Source organism: Betta splendens, chromosome 16 (assembly GCF_900634795.4).
Source record: "Betta splendens chromosome 16, fBetSpl5.4, whole genome shotgun sequence".
NCBI lineage: Eukaryota > Metazoa > Chordata > Actinopteri > Anabantiformes > Osphronemidae > Betta > Betta splendens.
The window spans coordinates 9,889,505-9,900,706 of record NC_040896.2 but is presented as its reverse complement, the minus strand read 5'-3'; the positions used below and the strand labels follow the sequence as shown (position 1 = coordinate 9,900,706).

At 47.0% G+C, this 11,202-nt stretch overlaps 1 protein-coding gene across 2 annotated transcripts; it reads right to left on the bottom strand.

Annotated features, from left to right (window-relative positions):
• Positions 1-445: 445 nt before the first annotated feature.
• Positions 446-11,086, bottom strand: si:ch211-1i11.3 (mitogen-activated protein kinase kinase kinase 5). 2 transcript variants are annotated; one of them, XM_029129650.3, is made up of 28 exons: positions 10,595-11,084; positions 10,352-10,491; positions 9,522-9,709; positions 9,283-9,451; positions 9,025-9,131; positions 8,730-8,900; positions 8,497-8,609; positions 8,137-8,296; positions 7,900-8,050; positions 7,682-7,786; positions 7,393-7,442; positions 6,955-7,050; positions 6,216-6,300; positions 5,822-5,955; positions 5,611-5,738; positions 5,176-5,312; positions 4,992-5,097; positions 4,731-4,888; positions 4,398-4,599; positions 4,095-4,269; positions 3,704-3,869; positions 3,359-3,529; positions 3,182-3,287; positions 2,838-3,081; positions 2,621-2,733; positions 1,811-1,899; positions 1,646-1,722; positions 446-1,577 (listed from the first exon to the last, which is right to left on the bottom strand). In XM_029129650.3, exons 1-28 carry the CDS (start codon positions 10,929-10,931, stop codon positions 1,481-1,483), a joined length of 3,975 nt encoding a protein of 1,324 aa, XP_028985483.1. In that variant the 5' UTR covers positions 10,932-11,084; the 3' UTR covers positions 446-1,480. The 2 variants fall into 2 exon arrangements, with proteins under 2 accessions (XP_028985483.1, XP_055359168.1); XM_055503193.1 differs by lacking the exons at positions 446-1,577; positions 1,646-1,722; positions 1,811-1,899 and adding an exon at positions 2,238-2,539 and having other exon boundaries at positions 10,595-11,086.
• Positions 11,087-11,202: the final 116 nt, after the last annotated feature.

The window sequence follows — 11,202 nt, the reverse complement described above, 5'->3', positions numbered from 1 at the left end:
TGTTTTTAGAATATTGCTAAATTCCACTGCACTATGAGAAAAAACTAATTCACCGAGAACAACAGAAGAAACTGTCAAAAACTCAAAGTAAATAGTTTGTTTTTCATATTAAGATGAAGATGCATTATGTATAAATATGGATACAGGGGTTCTTTGTACTATTACAGGTCAGTTCACCATTTTTGTTTTAGTCAGAGACAAGGTTCTTTGTAAATTAAAGCTGTGGCTTTATTAAATATCTGGGAATGTGGAAGTGAAGCCAACAAGAAACTGCTAATGATTGAATTTAGTCAATAAAATCTGAGCAACACTTTTCTTTTTGAAACCATCCAAGGACAAAGACGCCGGCTTTGATTCATTGGTTTCTGCACTCAGATCTGTGCAGCCTCCTGGAGTAACGCAGAGGTAAATCAAAGACTTTGAACTCTCATTGCGACAAGTCCGATCAGTATGACAGTTTTTTTATTCAAATTAATAAAAGATGCCATAAATCTATAACCACAAGAAGGAAGGGGACTATATTAACTTACAGTAGGACTGCAGGACACTGTGAAAGGAATATGATGCGCTACAACACTAGTCAACTAATATCTAAACAGTGAATGAAATGATGTGTTTAAAATAATAACATCCTCTCATCTGAGACACTAATAACAGTCAGCTCAACACTGTGCTTGGGGTGGTTCTTCCTCCTCAACCTGATTCCAACCTTGGCTTTGCATGTCTTTCATATTGAGTTTACATCTATGATATTACACAAACACAATTTCTGAAGACTACATTTTAGCAGCTAAGTGCAGTGAAGAGGTGAGGACCAGACAGACAGAGTCATTGATCAGATGTAACATTCCCCGCATGCCGTGTCTATCACTCAGGAAGGACTGAGTATCTCTCTCTCACACACAGACACACACAGACACAGACACACAGACACACACACACACACACACACACAGACACAGAGACACACACACACACACACACACACACACACACACACACAGCTGCTGTTCTCAGGGAGACGTCAACACCGTGACACCAGATGAGGAAACGGGGAATTCAAAGACTGTTCGCCTGCTTCATGACTTCATTTCTAAGATATTTGATAGTCTTGTTACACACCTACTGTCGCTTTCACCCAGAATGGAGATTTTTAAAGACAGTAAACACATAATAACTTAGGTCTACATTTTCTATCATTTCACCATCATCATCATCAATTTGTGGACATACTCTACAACCAAAGATAATGAAAATGAGAAATGCTGGCAACGTTTCATTGAAGATGTTTCAATTCTACTTTATATGTAATACTTAGTAACTAAAAAATGTACATTCATAGTTCAACAATGTTATAAAAACTATTCTGAGCTACATCTTTTGCCTGAAATGTCAGTTAGGTTCATCGCTGCCTCCATCTACATGGCACAGGACCAGCCTGTCCATAAACCTGTCCTTTGCTGTACAGCGTCAGCAGCTACTACAGCAGCGTGTCCTCACTGTCCCCGTTGTGCGAGCTCGGCTGGCGCTTTCTGTGAGCCGCGATCGCCGCCCAAATGCGACACAGCATGCCGCCTCTGAAACAGCAAGAGGTGGCGTCAGAAACGAGGCGTCCAGACAGTGGGACCGTGGGAGGGCAGCTCACCTTATTCCACAGTAAATCAGGTCGTCCCTGGAGGCCATGTAGAGGAGACAGTCCAAGGTGAACTCATGAGAGAGCAGCTGGACAGAAAAGAGGACGAGGATGAGGCTCAACGGCGGCTGGATGAGTAAAACCGAGCAGCCTCTGGACTCAAACTGCAGAGTTTACCTTATGAATGGTGCTTTGATCAACAGGGACAGACTGGAGCCAGTGGACCAAAGCCCTCACCTCTGGGTCAGAGCTGCTCTGTGAAGCATCTATGACAAACATTAGGATGGATGTTGCTGCTCAACACTACAAAAACAATTAGCGCGTTTGCACAGTAGACGATAGTTATTATCCAAACTGAAAGTCGAGTGCGAGCACATTAGCTGATGATTCAGTTGCCTGCGTCTCAGACAGAAACCAGTTGGGCAGAAAAGCAGAGCCTAAAGCTGAGGTGTGGTGAAGTCTGACATGTCCAAATGTGAAGAAACAGTAACAAGAATCAGTGAGTGCGTTGATAAAGGGCTTGGTCCACTGATGTAACACTGGCGTGTGACTAAGCGGAGCCATCAACACCTCCCACACTTGTGTTTAACAAACACACTTAAGACACACAAAAACTTTATATTTATTATTTATAAACTTTTAGTAAATATGTTCAATTAATCAATTACAAAACAACAATAAACAAACAATAAACAATACACTAATAATTTGTTTTAACCATTTCATGAGAATAACTGTCCCTCTAATTGAACTGTATATGATTTACAAGGTCCACTTACAGGCTTGACTAACAATGTCCATAATCAATTATCCTGTGTATTTGTGACACTGACTCTCTGGACTTTGATTCCTTCACGTGTTTCCATGCAATACTGCTAATCGATGCTGTCCAATCAATAAGTTTACCTACCAGGACAACATGATATTATGTGTGTGGTCTGTTTCAAATGTGTGAATCCAGACCAGTGTTTGATGCGTCAGTTTTACCTTTAATGACTACAGCGCTTCTCAGTGCATCTATCTGCTCCTGTTTCCTCTGGAGAGAGATCCTTAGTAGCTCTTGGAGCTCTCTTTCTTTGTCGCTCAGCTGACTCAGCAGTCTGGAACACACCGCCACCATCACTCAGCAGAGAGCTCTGCACCTCACAATTCTTCCTGATCACGGAGATGATGTTAAATGATTACTTCACCAATTTAAAGTTACCGTCGAGTCTCTTGCCGCAGGTTGCGCACTTCCTCGTTGAGGGTATTGTTGGTGCTGAGGATGACATCCATAGGAAGGTCGGGCCCAGTGGGCTTCAGCTCGCTTATGGGCGGTAGGTGATAATTGCTTGCTGGCGCCCTCATCTGGTCGGGCACGACCACTACAGGGGTGTTCAGGTCAGCAGGCTGCTCCTCGAGAGTCCCGTCCTCAATCTCAAACGAGGACTGCAGCTGGAGTTTTAGCTCTGCGAGGCGGAAAGCAGGTCGACAGTGAGGGACCGAGAGGGGAGTAAATGATGAATGATTTACTCCGGGCTACGGGACTCAGTAAACATGAAGCTCCACCTGGCAGGAGAACGGTTATGGCCTCCTGCACCGCATGTCTCAGCAGATTGTCCAGCGCAAACATCCAGTGAGGTTTGACTTGCTGTTGCTTCAGCACCTTCTTCACCTGCAAACACGTGGTTACAGTAAAAAAATATTCACAACTCCTAAAGCTGAAGAAGAGCTGAAGGCACTTACTGCATCCTGAAAGCTGAACAGCACCGCCTGCAGGCTGTTCAGAGGCACCGCGGCGGCGAGCTCCAGCAGACCAGAGGTCAGCTGCTTCCTGTCCGGGGACCTGATGTTGTCTCGCAGGCAGACGACGAGCTTGCTGATGTGGTCGGCAGCGATCGCTGGTCCTTCATCGGCCTTGGAACACAGGAAAAACAAAATACGCCGAAAAATAAAGCATACGTCCTATTCTGTGCTCGGCCTGCGAGGTCACAGCTGTGGCGCGGGCATCAATTACTCTGCTCGCAACTACGCGAAAGATTCCACATTTTGGTGACGCATGTAACTGAACTCCTGGAGCTTCTCACACACCTGAGGTAGAGATTCTTGTATATGAGCGACAACGTGGCTGATGTAGTCGGTGAGAATTCGGTGCAGAGTCGCTCTCCGCTCACTGTCCTTCCTCAGCATGAACAGGCCACTGCTCTCCATGGTTTGGGCCGGGCTGCTCATATCTGTTGAAGGATCCTCTGGGATCCTGGACAGATGCGATCAATAAGACAGTAAATTACATTTTTAATGATAATGAACTGTTATTGCGGCTTTGTGCCCTTTTTGCACCTACACAGGATGCAGCCTCCTCAGACTACCTCACAGAAACCTCAGTGTGGTTTGCCACTGATGTAAGATTCTGCTAAACCACGGCTGATGCAGCGATTTGTAAAAGCTTTTATTTCCTGTCGATACAAGGGATCCAACTCACGGCAGGAAGCTGCTGGTGCTGGTGCTGGTCGGGCTCCCTGACATTTGGTTTGCTTTGAGGGTGGACTGGGGCCGCCTGAGGTCCAACGAGCTGGACAGGTCGACGGAGGCGGAGTATGAATCCGTGTCCTCCACTCGGATGGAGATGGGCACCGAGAGGCTGCGCTGATAGTCGGCTGCAAAGCCCAACCCGGGCAGATTGTGGTTAGATAAAGAACGTCAGCGTTCATCTTTGACATTTACCAGATTTCATAAGACCAATAACAACCACACAGGTGTCAATAACAGGTGTTTGCAACCTCACCAAGAGAAAGGGAGTCTTTAGCTTCTGCTTCCTGCGGCGTCTTGGGTTTCTTCTTGGGGGACGACCTGAGGAAGGCGTCCATCAGCAGCTCTGCAGCGGTGGCTCTGTTGTCTGGGTTCGGCACAAAGCAGTTCATGATGAAGCCCTTAGCCTGGCCCGACATGCACTCTGGAACCGTGGGATGGATCTTAAACATGCCCACCTGGAAAGGATTGGAGCATCACTTCCATTACATGTGCATTCCTTCGCAGTTTAAAACACTTTTTAATATTGCTTAACTAAGATTCATGATGCACGTATGGACCAATGCAATACTGAGCAACAATCCTTTACCTTGAACATGGCTGCCTGAGGACTTCCCAGCTCATGGAATGGCGGCTTGCCAGTTGCCATTTCTATGATAGTGCACCCCAGGGACCAGATATCGGCCGGCTTCCCATAACCCCGTGGCCCCTGGTCGATAATCTCTGGGGCCATGTACTGCAAAGTTCCTATGGAAGAATGATTAGAACTGTAAATTAAACGCTAGTAGCGGTAAAATATATCTTGATAAATGATATAATGGTGCAGTCAGTGCATCAGGACACATCCTACCAGTGAAGGTCTCGGTGCAGGGGTTGATCCCCGCTAACCGTTTGGAGGTTCCAAAGTCAGAGATCTTCAATACGCCACTGTATGTGTTGATCAAGACGTTGTCCCCCTAAACAGAAACATTAGAACAGAGCTGGGATAAGACGTCATGTTGCATGTGATCCGGAGTCCGGGTGGCGCTGCTCACCTTTATGTCCCTGTGGACTATCTGGTTGTCGTGAAGGTATTTGAGTCCCTCCAGGATCTGCTTGGTGTAGAAGATGATGGTGGCCTCGTTGTCTTTGAGAGGTCCCCATTTGGAACGCAGCAGCGATGACAAGCTTCCTACAAGCAGCAACGTAAAACACAATGTGATTTACTTCCTTTCACTGAGCAAGGTTATTTTAAATCACCTACTTCCTTAAAACTGGTTCCACTAAACATTACACAATCATTGCAAATCTAAGACACAAGACAGACGTGGATACGTAATAGGGCTCCCATTCATTTTGCAATTTCTAAGGAATGTGTTGAATGACCCGGTCTGCTTTCATTCCAGTAAAAGGTTTCAAAGATTCAAGTGATGACCTAATTTAATTATTAGTCCACAATGTATGAGACATTCAAAATCTAGAATCCACACCTCCTGGTACTTCCTCCATGAAGATCTTGATGAAACCATCCTGACTGACAGAGCCCAGATACTGGACAATATTCCTGTGTTTCAGCCGTTTGTGCAGCGCGATCTCCTCGTGCAGCGGCTGGGAGTACCTGCAGGGGAGGTCCGAGGAACATTAGCATGTTGACGTAATGGAGAAATGAATGAATGTATGAAACGGGGGTGCTTCTCATACGTGCTGTCCTTCTCGGGGATCTCTTTGATGGCGATGCGCACTTGGTTGCTCAGGTCCCTGCCGGCGTACACCACGCCGTACGTCCCTTTACCCAGAACCACCTTGTCTCCGTTCTCGTTGGTCTCGTAGATGTACTGCAAAATTAGGCCAAGACGACATCCGTCAGTATCTGCACCCATAAGCAACCACAGGGTGGTAAAGATAGACATTAAAAGTGAAAGACTAGAACCCTTCGCCCAGGAACACGAGTCTGTGCTCTGAATCAAAGCAAAAATTAGGGTCAAACAAACAAACAATCTCTGGGGAAAAAAACAGACAATCTCTGAGGAGACAGTTGTTTTTTCAAACCTTTTTAGGCAAGTAGGACTGAAAATAAAGCTTGACTGCCACTGACCTCTGGAATTTCCTCCGTTAGATGGTCCAGGTCCTGAGCTGGGTCCTCGGCCTGCTGCAGCAGAGAGTTCACCAGCTCACAGAAACTGGGGGGAAATAGATAAAGGAACTGAAATAAGACAGGCTAACTATGGCTTAGGGTTCATGAAGAGCAATGAGTTAGCTTAATGCAGCAGTGCTGCTGAGTAGAAATATAGATGCATGCACATAGATGCACCATTCATTTCATGTGTTTATTTTAAGGATAAACACGTGTTGTCAGTTAGTGAGCAAACGTAAACGTGAATAAAACCTTAGGCAGACTGAAATCCTGCTGCCAGTATTTCCAGCCGTATATAACCCGCTGTGGTTTGTTTTACGCGCAGCCGTGCAGACATTTTCCAGCAGGAAATTCCAGGAAAAAGTGTCCACAGTTTATGTGGCATCACTGCAGCTCAGCGCAAAAAGCTGCTGTAACATAACCGACGTTGTCTGAGACCCGGAGCGCTACATGACACAAGGATAAAGAGCATGTGCCTCTTTTCAGGTCAAGTGTGAGGGGAAAGACCGGTCCCACTTCTGAAGAGGGCAATAAAGGAAATGCCACTCACAGAATTATGTCACGCTGTTTCAGACAAAGACAGTTGTTCTTTACTGCTCTGTCGACCTCGGATTGTTTTCCTTCCTCCTTCTAACAAAATGATGTTCGAGTTATTCACACCCTGTCCTGCCGTGTCTCTGCCAGCTGATTGGACACTCACCCTTTACAGTGAAGCTCGGAGGGGAAGCAGAGCTGGAAGTCGTCTGAGTTGTAGTGGACGTAGAGGAAGGAGCTCCGCTCATCGATCTTTGACACACTTCAAAGGGACAGAAGTCATAAGACACAAACAAGTTTCATGCTTGGGAAACTGAATGACTGGTTCGAGACTGTTCATACACAATCCTTTCATAAAGCTCTGTGTTTTAAGTTTCAAATGCCACGGCATTTGCCCGTTCATATCAGCCCCCACACAGGTGTCATGACGTGTGCAGCAGCCGCAGAAGAATCGACAAACACCAGCCCGACTCTGACTGAGAGCTCTGACTTCAGAGAAGCCACGCTCTGTTTTGGGTCACCTGGCTCCGCTGCAGGCACAACCACACCCAGAAAGCAGAGTGAATACTTCAGAAGTGTTAGCACATGCCGGAATTTACTCTACCTCACTCCCCGAATTGCAGAGGCTGGGAAAGTCCACTGGTGCAAACCTTTCTGCGGAAACAAAGACATTAAAGCTTGTTTGGCAGCTAAGAGCAGGATTGCAGGTAAACAAACCTAAGACATGACATCACAGACTGTGAAACCCAAAGAACACACCTTCACACTAAAGGTTTATAGGAAAGATGCTTCCTTCTTCTGTTACAAATGGCCCTGTGCTTTTTGTGTGGCAGCAGATGCACGTTGACACGCGCTTATATTAATGACTGACTGCTGATAATGGACAACCATACCTTTAAGGGCATGATGTGCTTTAACTGCACAGTCCGAGTCTCATCCTCCTCGCTCACACACACAATAGCTGGTTGTAGGACTTTACTGGGCTCCAGAATCAGCACCTGAAGAACACAAAGATATTTATAACAGTTCATTTACATTCGTCACATGAGTCAAAGTTTCTCCTCTCTCCACTGAGCGGGTTGTGGCTCTCGTTGGGTAACGGTCCTCTTACAGGGCAGCCATCTGTGGAGTCGGTGGGTTTACAGGTCTGCAGGAACAGCTCCATCCAGAAGTTCATCAATTCCTGTTTAGAAGCTTCCACGTCGGGCAGTTTGACAAACTGGCGGTACATGACGTAGGTCTCCATTATAGACGCCACAAACCTGAATACAGAAGTGGGGTGAGCTTCACCCAGAATGCATCTTGCTGATACCTACTACTAAACATGCAACACGAGCTTAGGCCTCACCAGACAGGAGCTTTGAGCCTGTAGAGCTTCTCAGAGGCATCGATCACCTTCTTGTGCTCATTAGCCAAAATGTTGGCTCCGAGGTAGAAGCCGACGTCCCAGTAGTCCTTCATCTTCTCCAAGCTGCCCTTCCTACCGAGCAAGCTGCTTATGGTTACACCTGAGACGAAACACAATAACACAATACAATGCTCAATTAGAAAAATGATTTACACCCACAGCGTGAAATCGTTTAACCAGACAAATGAGGATGAAAAAAATATAAACATTTCCTTTCAGCTTCTTTATTATTTATTCTAAAATATGAACAATTTTTGATCATGTCTCATTATATGAACAAGGAAAGGGTGTTGAAATCACCTATTTTACGCAGCTCCATAGATGTATTAAATTCATGACCAGCTGCCATTTGGAGAACCACAGAGTTGATGCCCGAGTGCAGGGTTGGCTCTGTAGCAAAAGCCTTTTTATACCTGAGAGACAGGGAAATAAAAAAATACGACTAACTGAATACTACAGGAAAAAAAATCATTCTTATGTTATGCAAAGTTTTGTGCGCGCAGATCCGCAGCCCCAGAAACGGACCAACGCACCAATAGCAGGCCTGATCTCTGCTGTGCTGATCCGTGAACCCGGAGCTCATGAACATGTCTTTGTAGATCCGTCCACACAGGCAGTAGACATCTGATGCCACCGCGTCCTTCGACTCCACAATGGGCAGTATTGCCTCCAAAGCTTTAGCCCGATCTCCAGGGTGATTCCTCCTGCCATGGGAAAACGGTAACAGTGTCAGTGAAGCCGCTTGACACGACTACAGCACAAAAACACAGGCTGAAACCAGAGAATACGGGGTTAAACACGTTTTATCTTTATTTCTGATCCGGGTACCTGCTCAGAGCAAAAATGTAATGAAACTGGATATTCTGATGTCGGGCCACCAGACACGTGGGAAGATTGTTTAGAGTCGCCACCAGTTTGATTATGGCCTCATAGTCCTGAAAGCAGAGGGTGCAGAATTACAGTGAGCTCACATTCAACAGCATGTAACACATGGGACTTTTTCTCTCCTTGATGAATCACTTAGTGATGTGACATGTGTAGATTTCACATTCTCAAATGTACAGGTTTGTACGCAAACGCACACACCTGAATGTCCCTGTAGCACAGCAGCAGGTTCATCACTATGTCGGGCGTGAGCAGCTCCACGCTGTCCAGACGCTTCTGGATGTGGTTCAGCTCCTCACTCAGGGCTTTGCCGCTGTAGCGCTCGCGTGCCGCGCGGATCTCGTGCCGGATGGACTCCCTGGAGTACTCGCTGTCGGGACACAGACGGGTCAGCACTTCCAGGCGCTTCCACGTCGCTGAGAGGAAAGGTGATGTCTGACCTGGACTGGATGTGCACGCTGTTGAGCAGATTCACCAGCCTCTCCACCAGCGGCGTGAGCAGGGGCTCCAGGGGGAAACCGGGCTGCATCAGCTCCTGGATGCCGGTCATTATTGTGGCATCGCAGGCGAAAACCTTACCCTGAGGCGACACTATGTACGGGATGAACGTGTAACTCCCACACTGCTCCTAAAGGAAGACAACGTGTGTCACACTGGGGTTACGTCACCAGCAACAACACTTTTACTTTCATCTTTAGTGCTCAGTACAAGTTCCCAGGAAAAATACACTTTACATCTACTGTCTGTTTCCTATACACATAATGCTTCTATTAAGCCTATAATTAAGATTTACTGAAATAATGAATTTTCTAATTGAGTATTACTTTAGAGTAAGTTGTAAAAAAAATCTATTTGCTTTTTTCTTTAAAACAACTTTACATTGTGCCCTATTGCTTAAACTAAAGTCTATAAAACATTTGTATTGCTTTTTAAATGGATTATTGTTTTCATTCTTTTATTAAGAGTTTATTTTCACAGCTTAGGTTTCATGCTATAGGTGATGCGTGAAGGAAAGGACGGGACTAAACACACAGAAACTGCAAACAACTGTGAAGTAATGCGCCCTCGACTTCATGGCGCACTGAATGCAAATACGCACGCATGAGGCTTTGAGGACAAAACGCCCCCGATGTGAAACAGCGGAGAGAAGCCTGACAATTAGCCCTTCGTGGCTCTGCAACACAAACGTCTGCACAGAATGGAATCCAGCGTGTGCTCACGTCAACTTTATTTTAGCTGCCTATGAATTGGCGTGTTGCGGTCACGTTACCTTGACGGCCTGTAAGTCACCGTCCTGCTTGTAGCAGTAGAGGATGATGTTATTGGTCATAGTGAAACTTTCTCTCACTGCCAGGTGATAGAAGAGAGACGGCTGGCAGAACGTGTCGCTCATCTCCACCACCGCTACGTCTGAATGGGAGGGGAGGGGGTAAAAAGGGAGAGTCAGTTTGCGCAACTGGCGCAGCGCTGCGTCACTTACATTACGCGTCGGTCTAAGCTTGTCGGCACTTGCCTGCGTTGTAGAAGCTATCCAGAATGTCTGTGCTGCCCAGTGAAATGCTCTCGAACGAAATGGTCGTGAAGGCGGCGTGCGCGTCCCCGCAGGCTTCCTTCAGGCTCTTCAGTGACAAGTTCTCCTCGGTCTGCGGCACCGACGCGTCCACGTTCACGACGTACGCCACGCACAGGGCTCTGGTGCGGCTGCGGGGAGAGACGACCTGTTTGCCCGAGCCGTTTGCGCTCAGGTCTATGGCCAGAGAGTCCTGCCAGAAACTTCCTGCGGACACGCGCACCGGATCCTTCCTCCGCATGTCGTGCAGGCTCATTCGCCTGCGCTCGGTCGTGTACATGTTCGGGTTTTACTCCGTGACACCAGCGCGGCGCATGTCCCCAAACCTCCAAACTTCTACTAACAGCACGCGAAAGCACGGCGAGTTGTTTCTGTAAGTCCCCAGGTGAGTCGCCGCCTCCCGCTTATACGACATATCCTCGGAATGTCATTCCTGGTCCTCCTCTCCGCTGGACCCGCCCCCCCGCTCCGTCCCGCTCCGCCCGCTAACGCCCCGACGCTCAAACTGGCTGCACAGCCTCGACTCTCGCATGACCTCTGCTGTGAAAACC

Excerpts from the sequence above, each read along its gene's own strand:
- si:ch211-1i11.3 (XM_029129650.3), bottom strand. The coding sequence starts at position 10,931 with ATGTACACGACCGAGCGCAGGCGAATGAGCCTGCACGACATGCGGAGG. Across the intron at positions 3,870-4,094 it reads AGCACCAGCAGCTTCCTGCC|GATCCCAGAGGATCCTTCAA; the intron begins GTGAGTTGGATC and ends GCATCTGTCCAG. Across the intron at positions 1,578-1,645 it reads CTGATTTACTGTGGAATAAG|AGGCGGCATGCTGTGTCGCA; the intron begins GTGAGCTGCCCT and ends TTGCTGTTTCAG.